General features: G+C 41.6%; 1 protein-coding gene across 1 annotated transcript in view; it reads left to right on the top strand.

Annotated features, from left to right (window-relative positions):
* Positions 1 to 17,913, top strand: part of ITPR2 (inositol 1,4,5-trisphosphate receptor type 2) — a 240,872-nt gene that overhangs the window by 159,796 nt on the left and 63,163 nt on the right. Inside the window, exons 44-46 of the mRNA XM_035888507.1 lie at positions 1,595 to 1,705; positions 6,503 to 6,598; positions 7,808 to 7,927. Coding sequence (XP_035744400.1) covers positions 1,595 to 1,705; positions 6,503 to 6,598; positions 7,808 to 7,927 — 327 coding nt within the window. The remainder of the gene's footprint in view (positions 1 to 1,594; positions 1,706 to 6,502; positions 6,599 to 7,807; positions 7,928 to 17,913) is intronic.

Below are 17,913 nucleotides of genomic sequence, written 5' to 3'. Positions count from 1 at the left end.
GGTCCAGAGGAGGGCCACAAAAATGATCCGAGGGCTGGAGCACCTCTCCTATGAGGACAGGCTGAGGGAGTTGGGCTTGTTCAGCCTGGAGAAGAGAAGGCTGCGGGGAGACCTGATTACGGCCTTTCAATACCTAAAGGGGGCCTATAGGAAAGATGGGGAAAATCTTTTTAGTAGGGCCAGCTGTGACAGGACGAGGGGTAATGGTTTTAAACTAAACCAGGGTAGGTTTAGACTAGGTGTAAGGAAGAAATTCTTTACAGTGAGGGTGGTGAAACACTGGAACGGGTTGCCCAGAGAGGTGGTGGAGGCCCCATCCCTGGAAACATTCAAGGCCAGGTTGGACGGGGCTCTGAGCAACCTGATCTGGTTAGCGGTGTCCCTGCTCCTGCAGGGGGGTTGGACTAGATGACCTCTAGGGGTCCCTTCCAACCCAAAACATTCTATGAGTCTGTGATTCTATGAAGTGCAAAGTGCTTCTGTTGCCATTGCTGGTAATCAACAGCCTTTACTTAATACTTTAAAAACAAACAAACAAAATTCCTTTAGTGGACTAAATTTTAAACAGTGATATTTGATTCACTAATGGATTGGAAAAACATTTGTAAAAAAAGAATAATTACAGGACTGGAGATGAAAAAAAATCCAAAACCTGTGTTTCAAGTTAACTTGTTCTCCAACAAGTTTACTTGAATAACACTGATAATGAATGGGAATGATTAGTTACACTTAATTACTAAGACCTACCTGCTGGGAAGTCATTCAGGATTTGAATTATGCTTGTTAACACCAACTGCAAGGCTGATGCAGTGTTTTTCAGAGGCAAATGCTCCACACTCTCGTTTTCATTTTTTTCCCCTCTCTCTGTCTTTCTGGAAAACTTTTCCTATCCTGTTATCCTATAAACCTGTTAGAAAAAAATTCCATAGGCTTGTATAACTGACACTTATTTACAAGGCTTAGAAGGTCTGGGACTCCTCCTGTAAAAGCATTTGGGAAGTACCATTGATCATAATTACAGTTTTGAATTCCATGTCCAGAGATATCCTGTGCAGGACATGTCCAGATGCATGTAGAAAACCTTAATCTTTGCAAACAATTCATGCTATAACAGAGATATTAATGCTGATTGCTGAATGCAAATTAAGAATTTAAGTGTGCAAATATGATTGTGCCTACATTCAAGCATGTCTTTTATGTCTCTGCACGTGTGTTTGGCTGAATCTGGCAGTGCTCCTGTGGGCTGCTGTCTCTAACTTGTACCACTTGGTGCCAATTCTTGCATGATTCACTGCAAGCATATTTTAGCTTGCACCACCTTTTTTCCAGTTGTGTACTTCACTACTGGCAGGGTTGGGGTTCGTTCTGCACTACGCAAGTCTCCCCCAGCACCTCTTGTGGCATGTTTTCAGACTGCTCTGCTTTGGCTGGCAGGTTCATTGCTGTTACAAGGTCTTTCAAGTTCTGGGTCCTTGTTTTGGACATTTGCTGATGTACATGTTCTCTCTCCCCCTCCCTCTGCCCGTCCGATCTCCCTCTTTTCCCCCTCCTCCCCTCCCTCTCCCTGACTCCCTTCTCTTCTCTTACTTTGCAGACTTGCATAGCCACCCATGAATCTAATGGGATTGATATTATAATTGCACTCATCTTGAATGACATAAACCCTCTTGGCAAATACTGCATGGACTTGGTGCTTCAGCTAAAGGTACAGTAAATGTAAATTTGTTTATTTAAATTTGAGTAATAATAGAAGACATACCTGTGCAAGAGCTCTAGGCAACCTGACATTTACTTAATCTTACCATAGCATAATATACTCAGCAGCCTTTGAAAACAAACGTTGCAAATGAATTCAGCTCAGCTTCTGAATCCATATCAGGCCCTCTGCCATGGTCCTTTTGACCCACTGTTGTGTTTGGGAGTATGCCCTTAGCTTTTTTTTAAAAAAATCCTATCAAACAGACATGATATAGCTAGCATGAAGAGTCTATGTTGTGGGCATAAAATCTCACAGGGTTGATAAACAGCAACACTGTACAGACCTGTAACAAGTCAGGCATTAGCTGTTTATACCGAACCCTTAAAAAATTACTGGAGAAGGAGATGTTGGAAAAAAAGAATAATATATCAGATGACCTGTAATGTCAAATAAAGTTGAAACCAAGGTTAAAGTAAATTGTATTTTATTTCCCTTCTCAGTGTCCTCTGAGGGGGAGGACAAAGTGTAGAGTGGGAGGGTGAAGAGTGGAGTGGGAGGGCTCGTAGGCTTGGTTTGTAGTCTCTGGAGAGCTGGACAGGCTCATAGATAAGCTTCTCTGGTCTGTGTGCCATTGCCTGCAGAGGGGACCTCTGCAGCTATGGTGTGTGCCAAGCAGGGTAGAACTTGTCCAGCAGGAGCCTTGGGTTATTGCCTTTTCTTGTCTTCCGAGTGAAGTATTTCCATTGCAGAAGGCCTATTTCCTCCCCAAAATCAGCAAATACTTTGTGGTAGCTGCATTGCATCATATTGGCAACATTATGGATGTCTAATAAAATAATTAATACAGCTATATATCATGTACAATGAAACATTGAAACAACAGTGCTTTACACATGATTTTAATAACTATAATTACATTTTTGAATGGCAGTGTAATTCAGGCCCCCCTCAAGCAAAACACTTAAGCAGATATTTAACTTTGAACATGCAGACAGTTCTTTTGAAGTCCAAATTTCAGTCCCTGTAAAGACCTAGCTGCAGTAACTCCAGTGTCATTTTGATTTGCCATTATCATGAAGCTGGCAAATGTTTGTAGAACATCTTTTCTGTGTAATAACCAAACATGGAGTTTAGTGGCATTGCTGCAAGGACCAGTTTGGCCCTGTTCATAGGAGGCTATATATGCCTTACTCTTACTTAAATAGCAATAATTGTGATGAACGTTACCAAGGGTTCAAACTGTGGAAATTATTCTGATTGTACAGAATCACAGAGTCATTTGGGTTAGAAGGGACATCTTGAGGTCATTGTGCCCCAAACCCCCTGCTACAGCAGGTTGCCCGGAACTGTGTCCAGTTAAGTATCTCCACAGACGGAGACTCCACAACCTGTCTGAGCAACCGATTGCAGTGTTTGATCACTCTAACAGTAAAGAAGTGTTTTCTTGTGTTTAGATGGAATTTCATGTGTGTTTTAATTTGTGTGCATTTTCTCTTGTCCTCTTACTGGGCACTACTGAGAGGAGTCTGGGTCCCTTTTCTTGATTCCCTCCCATCAGGTACACATTGATAAGATCATCCTCCTCCTTCAGGCTGAACATTCCCAGCTCTCAGCCACTCCTTATATGAAAAATGCTCCATTTCCTTAATCATCTTTGTGGCTTTTTGCTGGACTCATTCCAGTAAGTCCATATCTTTCTCATACTGGGAGCCCAGAACTGGGCACACTGCTGGGCCAGATGTGATGTCAAGAATTAGATCCCAATTAAGAAGTTACTGGTTTTTATTTCGAGTGGCAACACATCCAAACAACATAGCACTGAGTTTACCAGGTAATGTTTAACATTGACAATCTGTCACTGTTCACAGGCAACTCTGAAGTTGCAAATCCATAATTTTTGCAGTGAAAATACAGAATATAGGCCCAGTCACACATACAAACAAGCTCAGACTCTGTTTTCGGGGAACATTATATGTTGAACTCATACCCCCCAACCAAAGCAAAGGCAATGCAGAATTCTATTTTCCCATGTCATCTTAATTTAGCTTGTTTTGCACATAGTTTGTGATGTGGTATTTAATTACATCTTCATGGATTGTATTTTCCACTGGACTCCCAAATCACTTAGTGAGCAGGGTAGACAGTGTTCACTGAGTGCACAGATGGCCAATGTTCTGTTCTGCCTCTTGTTATTTTGAGTATGACCCCCTGGCCTTCCTTACTGACTAGTATTTAAGCCCTGGCACACAGTATGACCTCAATATCTGCCACTCTGCATAGTGTCAGGATGAAGAGATGTTTTCAGTCTAAGGGTAGAGAGAGTTTAATATGAGTGTCTTTTTGGCTTTTCTCATAGCACCTTACTCTGCAATATCTAGTTGCTTCACATATTAATTTATTTTTCCAAAATTCTTATGAGGAGATGAGATGGGAACCGAGAAATGAAAACCAAAAGTACTTTGGGCTGTCCTGTTTGTAGCACCTGGAAACTGATTTTTCATGGTACTAATGTGTTATGAAGAACTTTATACTGTACGTTCCAAGTAATGGACTTTTTTCCTCATTGATACCTGGGAATGGAAATCAGATCCTAGGGTCTCGGAGAAAGCAGAAAATGAAGAACAAGTAGTCAAATGAGCAAATGATCAGAGGAAAAAAATGGAGGGTGTGCTTGCCTGCTGTCATTCTAGGCTGTGGCGTGCCACTTGTGCTGAGTCAGCAGCAAGGAGGTGGCTGTTGATGACACAAAGTCCTACACACCCTTTACCCTTCCTCACTGCAGCAGTCTTCTCTCCATCCCCAGGGTCATCTGCACTGGGAAATGGCTTCAAAGTCCTCATCACCCATGAGTGGGTAGACCAGTGCCTTCCCCCACTATTTCCTCCCCTTCCTTCTCAAGCTACCTGGCAGCCTTTCTTGTCCCCTTCCCTCCTCCTCAGTTTGAGATCCTCCCAGTGCTACCACAACTGACTTGGTCACTGTTGTAAGGGAAACTGCAGCAGAACAAGAAGCATCCAGTTCTTCAGAGTAGCACCCTATTAGGAGTCTTAATCAAAATGCTGTTCTTCCCTTCCACCTGGTCTCATTCCCTGTGCACATTAAACTTCTGCAATGTAGGTTGCAAGGTAAAGAGTCTTGACTAGACCTTTCCAATGGATCATCTTGATTTGATTCTGGAGCAAAAGGAAAGGGGAGCTATGGAAATATTCAGATGGAGTCCTGTTCTCCTACAGCCAGTTCCAATCTGCTCTTTTCTTCTCATCTGTTGTTTTTGTCCTTATCTCATTCTTGTATTGGTAAGCCCAGGCTCCTCTCTTCTGGCTTCTCAACTCCCAGTCTCCTCTCCCAGAAGGTCCCCTGTCATGTATAAATCCTCATTCTGTTAATCTACCCATTCCTTCTGTGGCTGACTTCTCATCCTACAGTCTGCCAGTTGGAGATGTTCAAACCTCATCTTGACACAGCCCTGAGCAACCTGCTTTGAGGAGGGGGTGGGACTGCTGAAAGGTCAGTCCAGAGGAGAGCCTCAAAGATGTGATTTTGTGATCCAGCCTGCATGGTTTTGCGATTCTGTGCCCAGGAAGAAGAAGCTCTGTGGGCTTTTAGTGGTGAAAATAGCAAGTCGCTACAGTATAGTATTCAAATTGTAATTCAAAAAATGCTTAGGAGTTGGACAAGTTTGGCTGGGTTTCCCTGGGGACTAGAACTTGCATGATTGTGTTATCTTGGCGTCTAATGCTCCAGATTTTCAGCTCTGCTACCAAAACTTGGAGGAACAAAGGCTGCTTAAAACAGAAGTTGCTTGAACATGCAGAAAAGAATATATTTCTTTTTGCCTTGGTCCCAAAAGCAGCCAAGCCCTTTTCCTCCGAAACTGCCCATACTAACTGTCCGAGGCACACCCTCGCTGTGAGAAATCTCTGAATTCCTGACGTCTGGCAATCAGCAGCTGAGAACGAGGTTGTATGACAGTTCAGAGTTTTACTGGCCCCTGCCTGTATCACGGGAGTGCAGTCTACTTGCAAATATTCACACAGCTCGGTCTGTAATGGGGGGGTGATGAGGGGATGCTGTGGCAGGTGAACCAAGGCCACCACGCTCTGCCAGAGAGCAGTCAAATCTCCAAACCCATTCTTCCTCTCCTGTTCACAACAGCTCATCTAACTGGAAGTAAGATAGGTCTGAGAAGTTTAAGGCACTACTGGGTTACTGCTCCCAAAGCTCACGCTATTTAATCCTTGGGAGAGGTCTCGGTGAAAAGGAGGCAGTTCACAAAGTAAAGAATATCTGTGCGTTCCCCCAGGAATATTTGGTAGTGAAACAAAATTCCAGGAAAGTATGAAACCAGTTTATTTTATAGCCTTTCAAATAATAACCAGGACTTTATAAAAACCAAAGGGGAAGAAAACCTGCCTGAATGATGAAACCTTTCGTGTAATACATTTTGTAATTACCTCTGTTGAGTATTGTTTTAACAGAAAACCATGGCAAAAATTGCTAGGTGGGCAATAAGAAAAGGAAATGGGATTTTGTTTCCTGTGCACGGTATAGAACAAGGCTCTCTATTTAAGTTGAATATTTTTCTCCAATACAGTGTGCAGAGTTAGTTAGCCTTACAGGACGCTGGCATTAAAATGGGAGAAAAACCCTATTAAATATGTCAGTAAAATAAAAGATGCAAGTAGTTTAAAATCTTACCCGCTAAAAAAGTAGTCCTCGTAATCTCAATTAAAACAAATGCAAGGGTCATTAAGCCATGAAATAGATTTTTAAATTTACATTAACTTCGTTTTGTATCTCCAGAACAATGCCTCCAAGCTTTTGCTTGCTATTATGGAAAGCAGGCACGACAGTGAGAATGCGGAAAGGATCCTTTTCAACATGAGACCAAGAGAACTGGTGAGAAAACTTGTGAATATTCATAAATCTTTCGGCTGAAAAAAAATCTGTCATTAAAACATTTTTAAAATGATCTGCATCTAAGCTGAAAAGTGTTGGCAGCATATAGTGACACAATGTATCAGGATAGTACTAATTCACAAAAAGTATTTTAAAAGGATCAAGCATGCATGATTTCAGTCTTTACGACTTCATTATTTTTATCCGTTCCAAGCACTTTTCTGTAATTGTTTCCTAACTAAATTGTCATACCCTGGTAGACTGTCTGCAAGTACACTTTGTCAGGGGCTGGGAAATTAAGCTTGCACAGTTTGTGAAACAGTGCTAACAGAAGTGTGTAGACATACACTATATATGTTATGTGTATGTATGTTGTATGTTACATTTATATGTCTCATGAGCAAACAGACAGATCTACAAGCAGTTGTTGATGTATTTTGGAACAACCGTGATACTTGTGTAGATCTCCAGGAATTTTAAATAGATTTTAAGTCTGGAGAATTTGTTTCCAGTCCAGTTGACCATGTAACAGCAGTGACTGAAGAACCCGTTTTGCGGGGAGATCTGTGGGCATCAACCCCTTCCCTTGGGCAGAGCCCGGTGGCCTGCTGTATTTGGGGAGTCATCATGGTGGTGTGTCAACGTGATGAGGCCGTCCCTAGGGTGCAACTGCAGGACCAGGCCCTGTGTGGGGAATGTAGGATTTCCCCCGCATTGGTCCTGTGAGAGACTTTGGAATATTTTGGAATTACTCCAGCACCCTGCCCAGATGTGTATCTTCCTTTTCTTTTTGGTTTAGTGGGTTTTTTTCTCTTAAACTGTGTGGAGAACACTAAGTAGTGTTGCAGCCAGAGAGAGATCGTGGCTGCACTCTGAAGTGCCACAAGACTCTTCCTGTGGTATCTATAGATCTGTCTTCAAAAGCCTTTGTGAAAATACCTGTTCAGAAAGGCTCAGCATCCCTGTTCCTTTCTTGTGGTTGCAGAAGTTTTGCTGATGAGAAATGTAGCAGTTTGGAGCTTCATAAATGCTTCGGGCTTGTCTTTATTCAGAAAGTGTTTCTCAGGCTGCTCGCTCTTCTTGCAGGACTGCAAGGCACCCATCCAGGCTTGAGCTGAACAAAGCAAGCACGTTCAAACACAGCATTGGGTGCGTTTTCCCCAAGAATGGCAGTAATTTCATCTCTGCTTGGTTGTGTTTGTGTTACAGGTGGATGTGATGAAGAATGCGTATAACCAAGGCCTCGAATGTGACCACGAAGAGGAGAATGGAGATGATGGCATCTCCCCAAAAGATGTTGGCCATAATATCTATATTTTGGCACATCAGGTATGTCTTCTTTGTTGTGTGACTGCTTCCAGAAAAGCATTGCATTTTTAAACTCCACACAAAATCTGTCTGATCAAAAAGGGGAGTTTTCCCTTCTTGTGATTTCTGGCTCATGTTTATGCACAACATGACTTTATGCGGAAAGCTGCTGAGAGCAGGACAAGTAAGCAGTCTCACTGTACAAGCAGGCACTCTACAGGATTTGGTAGGCTCTATTGGTGTGAAATAACAATGTAGAACATAAAAATGTAGAGCAAAGCAGTTAATGTCCACTTAGATTCGTCTTCTTTTAATGTTAGCAGCTCATTTATATCAATCAAATCATAAATCATGACATTGTTATTGGTGTATTTTAAATAGTAGCTTCAGTTGTGATATCAAGTGAACTTGAACTGAGTAGATTCCTATTATTTTAGATGTATTAGTTAGCCATTAAGAATAATTGGACCTTTTTACTGTTTTCTCCTTTCAAACTACGTTGTAGTGCCCTCAAGCTTTTTCTGATCACTTTTGCTTCTCTACTGGTAAAGGTAGAATTTTATTTAATGGGATATTAATTCTTCAGAGCAGTTGCTATCAATACTAGTTTATCTTCCAATTAAGTTTAAGAGTATTGAAAAGATTTTTTAAATTAAAAAAGACCACTTATTTGTTCATTATATCATCAATGATAGCACTTGGTATTTCATATAAGGGCCAAATTTTTTAAAAAATGTTTTTACTAAGTAAGCAATAAACAGATGGGGATAGGGAGTGTTCTACATTCACTATGCTTATTAAGTGTTGTTAGGAATTGAATACTCAGTGGAAAAAGAAAACAAAGCGATCTGTAGTTACGCTAGTATTATGCAATGTTTCTTTCTAGCAAGGAATGCAAAACCAGTTGCTGAGTTATGCTCGCGTGCATGCAGCACATTTAAATAAGTAAGTCTTGTTGTTTTGTTGTTGTGGTGGTTGACCATGTTCTACTCTTGTACTGTATGTGGGGCTGTGCATAGGATACTCATCGAAGATGATAGAATTTTTAGAAAACATCTGTAGCTCCTTACCTTGTATGACTATTTACTCCTTGTTTGAATGCTTGTAATGAAAATTTAAATGCCTGCCAAATCGAAATGTTGGGTTTTTTATGTCTTCTGCTTACAGTTTGTGTTAAGTGACTTAACAGGGTTTATGACAATGGAAAATAGGTTTTGGGGAATAGAATGTAGGCCTAAAACTATACATGAAGTGACTGCTGGGGTCATTTTACAAAAGAGGTCACTAGCAAGAGTACAGTAGCTAGCTGAAGTGTAGATTAAGCTCTGTCCCTAGATAAATACTCAGGATGCTGGGGAGGTGCACAATGCCACTCCACAGCTATTCCAAATCCCCAGTCCATAGTTGGCATGATGGTTGCTGGATATTTTTACAGCAATTTACTGAGCTCCTTCCTGTTCTGTAGAATTAAATGGCATGATTGGCTCTGTGTGCTGTAAAAATATCCATCTTTTTAGAAAAAAAAAAGAAAGACCTGTTTCCTCTTCTTGCATTTCTGTGACACAGTACACGTGTCTGCTTACAATAGCTTTGCACCCATGTCAAGCCCCATATCCAAACAAAACAATGGAAGGGCAGGCAATCTGGGGCCTTTCTCTCTCCTCTGCTAATGAAAAGCTATGATTCTTGGCACAGGACTGCTGATCTTTGACCCCAGACTCTTTCCACGTGTGCCCTTTCGCTCACCCTGGGATGGGCAGGATACGAGCGTGGTCCCTCCTCAGTAAGGCCATTGTTGCCGGGTTCCTTTGCTGGCTCCGCTCTCCAAACACCCTCTGGTGCTTTGCTATGTCGAAGTGGCATTTTGGTGGCTGGGCCTTCCACTCAGCTTAGCTGACCTGATTTACATAATATTTCTTTGCTGTGCTCCTTACAGTTTCACAGCTCATCTGACTTAATTTTTTCTACAGCCAGTGTGGCTCTTCAGTCACTTTTCTGACACTTGCTTGTGACCACTTGCTCTAGTTACAGCTTTTCGGTCCCTCTGTAATAGCAGAATAAAGACCAAGAGTTCCTCTTTCTGCTGTTACAACCCTCAAACACAGACAGTTTATTTTGGGGACCTCAGACTTTCAGTTTTTGTCGTTGCACTCTTCAGGGCGATGGTGGGTTCTGCATTTTGCCACCACTACATCCTTCCTTGCCCTTCCTGTGGTTGATTTTACCAGAAGCAAAAGGCATTCTTGTAAATGTTTGACCCACAGTGCATAGAAAGTTATAAATATGTCACAAGCAAGGCTGAGATTTCTGTTACTAAATCTCCTTTACAGCCTCCTAACCCCTACCCCAAATGCATATGCAGGCACACGTATGCAAGTACATGTGCACACACGTACATCTCGCACATATGCACAGAGAGGTGTGCGGGCACAGCAGCCTAGGACATGACGGTAAGAGGCTGACTGTTAAATATGCCATGTCATGACAGCGATCACGTCTCTTCCACATGTTTCTCTGTCCTCTCTTTTCTTTCCTTTATTTCTTCATCTCCCTCCAGCCTGCCACGTGCCATAGCTGTGCTGTTTCCCCTGCGCTGACTCCAGGCTGTCTGGACACTGCTGCTCCTCACTTTTCCCATTTGACGTATTATGAGCCGAGAGGAGAAGGGAGCGCCACCGAGGGAAAGCAGAACTGACTTATCCACGAGGAACTACCCTGAGGTGCACCCCCACTCTGCAGCCTGGCTTTGGGGTGTGGGCTCCTTCCAGACATAGCTCTCCTACAGCTGCTTGTGGAGGAGTGACACGAACTGGTGCTTGAGGTCACATCCTGGAAAAATAAGCCTATTATTGCTAGATAGAGAGCATTCACAATTCTCTTGAAAATCCATGGAGAAGGTTCTGTTTTCTTTGTCTTGTTCAAATGTCATGCTCAGAGCCAAGCCTTGAACTTGACATTGCTAATTTCTTGCTGTAGTCTTGGGCGAATGCCAGTGGTATGTTATGGACAGTTCCATCAGCTCTTACCCCTCTTCTTTTCCAGCCTCAGTCAAAAGAAATTGGTGTGGTATTTTTATTGCTGCCCCTTTAAAGGATCCTGTTAAAGCAGGCTACACTTTGTTTCGTGAAGTTAGTGAGGCTGTCCACAGAGAGAGTTCGTCTTGATGTGATGTCTCTGTGGATGTTACAAAAACTTTTGACGTAGTAGCACAAAAAAGTTTAATACTTACCTCTTATGTGCAGAAGCATTAGTGTGGGAGAATCAACCTTTTAAATAGCTACCCCCCAAAAAAAAAGAAATCATAGAAGGCTAAAGAAATCCTCTGCCTTTTCAGGTGACTTGCTTGAGCTTGCTACCTGTTAGTTGTAACACAGTGTTTCAGTTGTCTGTAAACTAAAAAAAAGCTTCCTTGGAGTTAGTAGCTATTTCTGTGAGGTTCATGACCTCTTTACATTTACTGTGAAGTCAGATAAGGCACTGGTTAAAACCACAGGCTCCTATAGTTTGCATGCATGTATATATGCGCTTCTCTTAACAGAAAACACTTTGGAGTGTTTCTCTATGTTTTTCAGCTAGATGCAAACTGCATAAATCAGGCATGAAGCCCAAGGTAATACCCTCTACCTTTCAGCAGGGTCTTTATTCATGGGGCTCAGAAGAACATGAAATAACTACATAGCTTCTAGTCAGTTTGCAGCATGGGAAGAATGCACTTTCATCTGCCTGTAGAGCTGTGTAGCCATGTCCTTGAGCCAGAAGGATGTGAGTGCACAGGGAGCAGGGAAGCAAACTGTAGTACTGTAAGAAAATTTTCAAATTTTCAGGGCCTTGTGACTTCCTCCATCTGGTTCCCAAAGCTGTTGCAGGAGTAGAGACGTACTGACCTAGCACATCACCCCTTTCATGATGCATGTCCTGGGGCTCTCAGACAGGCAAAATGTTTACTCAAATGCTCAATTTTAAGCATGTGCTTCAGTGCCTTGCTGGAGAGGGGACATAGGTCTTTGAATTCCACAGTGTCTTTGTAACCTCCAAGTAAATAGAAGAGTTTGTTATGAGGTTAAGCTAAAAATTTATTTCAATCCCAATGGAGTACCAAACCTACTTATATTTATATGATTTCCTGGTTGCACCAAGGCTTAATGAAAAGTCATTGCCTCCACCCCATAAGGTTAGAAGAAATTAGCACTGCTTGATACCAATGCAGGTACACAGCATAAACGAACACAAGCTTGAACCAGGCTATCTTCTGATAGACTAACACAGTTGGAACTGTTCTTCCATTGATAAGTTCTTAAACCGAAGGAAAAGAGGCAGAATTTGCTGTGAATTGTAAGGTTCTTGCTGCAGGTACTACTGAGCATGCCGTAGCAATTGGACATCATGAGTAAGTCACACTCCTTCCTCTCCGGTGCTAATTTTAAATGAACTGATAAAATAAGTCATTCAGCCTTATATATTTGTTAATATATTAAGTATGTCAATAGCAGAATGAAGATTTATTTCTCCAACTTGGCAAGCTTTAGCAAACTAATGTCTTATTACCATGTTTACTTATGCCATATATTGCATATTAGTGTACACACATGAAGAATAGTTTCTAACTAGGCAACTAAGACAGTAATAATTGGTGGGATGGATTTAAAGTCTGGGAGTAGTGGTGCACTACAGGCTATTTTTTAAAAGTTACTGGTTTTGACATTTGAAAAAGGACTGGTTTGATAATAAGACTTGGATATGATACATTCATTAAGAAGAAACTCAAGTCAGTTTTAAAAAATTCAGCTATCCAAATATGTAAAATTCTAAGAAGCACAAAGCCTTTTGTTTCTGTGGGTTTCTGTTTAGGATGGCATTCTGTATCTTTCCTCAGGTTTGAGTACAGCAAGGGCTGGGGCCAGCTTTATTTTCCACATCAATGCTGTGACTAGAACCGCATGGTTCTGGGACTCGTATGTACTACAGCAGAACAAATAAATGACAACAATAATAGTCATTTCAGAAATATTTAAAGAAATAATCTTCCTTTTTATAGGATTTTGGAAGTGTTAAAAGCTTTCGTTAATTTTGTTTCCCCCTCTTTTAAAGTGGGTGGTATTACCCAGTGTTACAGGTAAAGACACCAAGCCAGAAGCAGGTGTAGACAGCAAGTCATTAGTGGTCATGGGAAGCAAATACAGCTTGCTTGATCCCCAGTGCTTTACTTTAACTGCTACATTGGGTTTCCTCCTATGCTTACTCAATCCCAGCTACTTTACTAATGAGGAAAATCAGCATTTATCAGGTAGTACAGTTGAGAAGTGCATAATCACTGAGCACATTAGTACTCCAAGAGTCTTTTAAAGAGATCATGCTAACATACATTTTTCAGATAAACATTCTTGTGCTGCTAATACTATGGATTGTTAAGGCAAGAAGAGCTTTCATAAGATAACGGATACAAGTGTGTGCATGTGTGTGAGGGAGGTATTAATGTAAGGCTTAAGTTTTTTTGTGGGTAGTTATTTTTGGTGTTGTAGCTTGGAGCAGCTGCGGGCTTTCCTTCATTCAGCTATATTTTACTGTTCAGACAGATAGGCTTAGACCTTGGTCCTCCTTTTCCCTAGTGTTTATGTGTGCGTGCATAAAATAAAATGCATTTATTAAAACATACACTATAAAGTAAATATGAATTCTCATATCCATCCATTTGTCTTGACCCACATATAATTCAAGTCAGGACAAATGATTCCGTGGCAAGACCTTGCTTAAAATGATGGGAGCAGATTTGCCATGGTGTAATGTATGGGGAACATGAGAAGTAACACTGTGAATGTCTGCCTCCAAATGTGAGATAGAATCATTGCATGTAACTTTTCCTTTAGCATAGAATCCAAAGCTCTCTGAACTGGCTGGGTTGTCCCAAGCAGACAAAACAGTATTCTGCGTGAAAGTAAGTGTGAACTGTGGTCAGGGCTGAATTTGGGGTGAAATTTGACTGTTTAAAAAGAAAAGTTGATGAAGAAGACAGAAATTAAGTACTTAATGCTGTGTATTGACAAACACCTTCTATAAGACACTGCAAACAAACAGCTGGAAGGCTTCAGCCTGGCTGAAATGATAACATCGTGGTTATACCATGGGAAAATTGATGAGCAGAAGCCAAGTGGAAAAGTCTTGCAAGAATACCTTCAGCCTTGTGACCCAAGAATACCAACACCCTTGATGGTGGTGTTACTGTTATTGACCTGTAAAAGTTGCCTAAAAGAGATCTCCCTGTCCTTGTGGGAGCTGTGGGTTCCCAGAGCATTTTGCTCTAAAAGATAGGCTTATCCTCATTTGGTTGGGAAGCAGCTTTCAGCTCCAGCAAGGATCCTCCAGAAGAGCTGAGATCTGGGGATCACACTGCTTCGGTGAATTTTTAAGCTTGCTGACCTCTTTCTGCCCATCCTCTGCCTCAGGTAGATGCTTTGCTCAAAAATGGAGTTGTGGCCCATTAGTGTCTGTCTTTACAAAACATTAGATTGTGCTTAGGTTCTACTGACAAAGGTCTTGAGTTGATTCTGTTCTGTGAATGAAATGGCTTGGTTCACTGAATTTTTATACGTCCCACTGGTACAATCTAAAAAAGTGGTGACTTTAGTGTATGAGTACAGGATTTTGGAAAAAAGACTAGAATACAAAAAGGTCTGAGCTTGTCTGGTGTAAATGGATATACTATACCAGAATCACTGGTTATATTGAGTGACAATGTGGATCAGTCACATTCTGTGTAGCAATGACCATTTTCAGATTTTGCAGCTGATGTGAGGAAGCAGCAGTTGGCAGGTGGTGTTGAGATTGACTTCCCAAGCACCTGATGGCAAATGGAGAAAAATACTATACATACTTAAATAAACAGGACTGCCTTTTGAGGCTGGAAGATCATCAAATCTATCCTTTAGGATAAACCTTGTCTTTCAGGACGAATAGCTGTGAGTTTGTGCAATAAGGATGCTCCCTTTCGGCAGGACAGGTAGAATTTTTTGAGCTAAAGGATGTTGTTTTTTGCAAGGCTTCGCTGAAGTTGGCATTTTGGGGGAGTTTTTTTGTTTCTCTCTCCTTAAGAGAGAAGCTCTTGCTGATAGCAGTGCCAGAACAAAGGGCTAATGGGGACCAGTCCCAGGAACTGTGACTGTCAGGGGACTCGTATCCTTGGCTGCCAGACCTGAAACTTCTCATAGAACTTTTATGCTCCACATGTTGTTTTGTAGTTATCATCCTGATGAGACAGGCTATGGCATCAAAATGACACCGGCTAATTAAATGTCAGCAGAATCAGAAGCTGTTGCAAGCCTTTTACACTTAGATTGCCAAGATTGAAACAGAAGCCAATGACGCACATCACCCTCCTTGCGGCTCATTAGGATGGTATATAACTCTACCTTCAGCCAGCTACAGTATAGAGAGGCAGTATGGAGACTGCCACAGGGGCTTGACACTAATGAGCACCTGAAAGATTAAACAAATGTCTGTGGCTGCTGTTAGGTCTCAGGTTAAAACCTTGGCAACTTGTGCTTCATTGTTAGGTCTCAGGTTACAACCTTGGCAACTTGTCCTTCGATGTTTTCTTTTTCTCCCCTTCTCCTTGGAAGCATTCACCTCAGGATGCTATCGTGACTTTGATAGGGATCTACAGGGGGACCTCTGTTTTCCCTCTGGCATCTTGTTGACTTAGACTGCTAAGAGCTGCTAGGATTCAGGCTAGAGCTTTTTGCTGTAGGCTGGCCACAGAGGTTTTAGCTTATTTTCATTTTTCTGGTTCTACTTCTCTACAGTGTCTATTATAGCATCTATATACATACGTGTCTCAAGTGTCTATTATACATATGTGTGTGTTTTATTATATGTAATGCTGATGAGGGATATATCCTGTTTGGCTGTGGCAACCGTGCATTTCACTAGTGCACAGGTGGCCGTAATATTTCTGCTTTGTGGGTTTCTTCTTCTATCTTTAACTTCTGTAATCCTGTGTCCTTGTGTTTTGTGGTTTACAAGATTTTTTTGTCATTGGGAAATAATGTTGTATTGGTGTCGGGGCCCAAACGTTACACCAGCAGAAATATCCTTTCTTTGTCGAATGTCTGCATTGTGAAATCTTCACATTAGTCTGTGGTTTTACTCTGAAAATTGGCAGTGGGACAATGACATACTGGTTAAGACATTCTCTGCTCTCAGGCTTTGTTTGCAGTCCTGTACTAGTAATAAATATACTACCTTTTTAATGGTATCTGAAGCACCACGGGCTGGGGAGAATGACTTTAGTTCTCCTTTGGTTCTGGAACACCAGCAGGACAGTTACTTAGCTTCCCACTTTTAAGAATGGGTCTTCATTTAGCTGTATCCACAGCTGGTCTACATGGGAATGTCCCCACTGAAAGTAGGCAAGCAATATTGATTTATACTAGTAGAGAATTTGATCTGTTGCCCGCAAACCGTACTCTTACCCTAGAGCTTCCCGCTTGCATTTGGCATGCACAGTCTTCATTAAAAGTGATGATATACAGGCGAAAAAAGAGGATGGCTTGACTTAAAGCTTTTCTATTGACATTGCATGGAGGAACGTTAAGCAGAATTAAGAATTGTTTTACTTGTAAACTGAGGAAACCCAATCCCGAAGCCATTGAGAGACAATAAATGTGGAACCCCACAGTGCCATCTTTGCAAAGTCACTCTTCAGAGTAGACTGCGCTTTCAGTTGCCCTCAACTACTGTGTGCACGTATGGTCTGCTCACAGATGTATGTAACGTAGCTACTTCCTTCGTTCAGATTGCAGCAGACTCCTCTTATTAAGAAAGGTGAATTACATGAAGTGTTGAATCGTAAAAGTCTACTGTAGGTGAAGGCTTGCTCTGGAGACAGAGCTGAGGCTTTTCCATTAGAGGTGACCTTCAAATGAACCAAAGTACTCTTTTTCTTATATCTAAGGCACAACTAAAACACTTTAAGCTAGGAGGAACTTGCTTTGTTTGTTTGTTTTCAGGGGAAGTGAGGGTAACCTTGGAAATCTCATGAAAGTGAAGTCTGGTCTTACTTAATATTATCAGAGCAGTTCTAAATAGGCCTCAGATATCTGCACTGTGAAATCCTACACCTTAATTAAAAACGAGGGTGGGCGTCTTCTCTAACAAAGACATACTTTTTTATCCCCTCTCAATTGTTCAGTAGTCACTGAAGTAATTACAGGTTAACAAAAATAAAGAGCATTAATCGGAATGTCAAAATATGTCTATTCCTCATAGTTGCTCAATTTTAACTCTCATCTCCTCTGATGTCATAATTTAATTAGGTATCTCAGTCATCGTAGAATTTTCCAGAATAGACGAGATCTGAATTTGTAATCTACAAATAGGCAGAGCTACCTCAGTTGCCATCCTCTTTATTTCACTTACTTAACTAACACAGCACCGAAAACTGAAAAGGAGCTCCACCTTGCACTTTTTCTGAGGCAGCTTTAACTTTAAGAGTTACTGATTAAAAGTGTCCAGCTGTGAAATTTATTTTCAACAGCTGATAATGCTTTGCTACACCAAAAGTGAGGTGATCAGTTACTTATGACCACCAGTAGTTGTACAGGAGTAAAACACCTTCAGACCTGCACCCAGGTAAGCATCAATCAACCTGGGGTTAAAGAAATGCTTTCTCTGCCATTTTCTTCAGCCTGGAGAAAAGGAGGCTACGGGGAGACCTGATTGCGGCCTTCCAGTACCTAAAGGGGGCCTATAGGAAAGATGGGGAACGTCTTTTTCATAGGGCCAGCTGTGTTAGGACAAGGGGAAATGGTTTTAAACTAGAACAGGGTAGGTTCAGGCTAGAGGTAAGGAAGAAATTTTTTACAATGAGGGTGGTAAAACACTGGAACAGGTTGCCCAGAGAGGTAGTGGAGGCCCCATCCCTGGAAACATTCAAGGCCAGGTTGGATGGGGCTCTGAGCAATCTGATCTAGTTAGCAGTGTCCCTGCTCACTGCAGGGGGGTTGGACTAGATG

Source organism: Egretta garzetta, unplaced genomic scaffold, assembly GCF_000687185.1.
Source record: "Egretta garzetta isolate BGI_Z169 unplaced genomic scaffold, ASM68718v1 scaffold81, whole genome shotgun sequence".
Lineage (NCBI taxonomy): Eukaryota > Metazoa > Chordata > Aves > Pelecaniformes > Ardeidae > Egretta > Egretta garzetta.
This window is presented reverse-complemented; position numbering and strand designations above follow the sequence as displayed.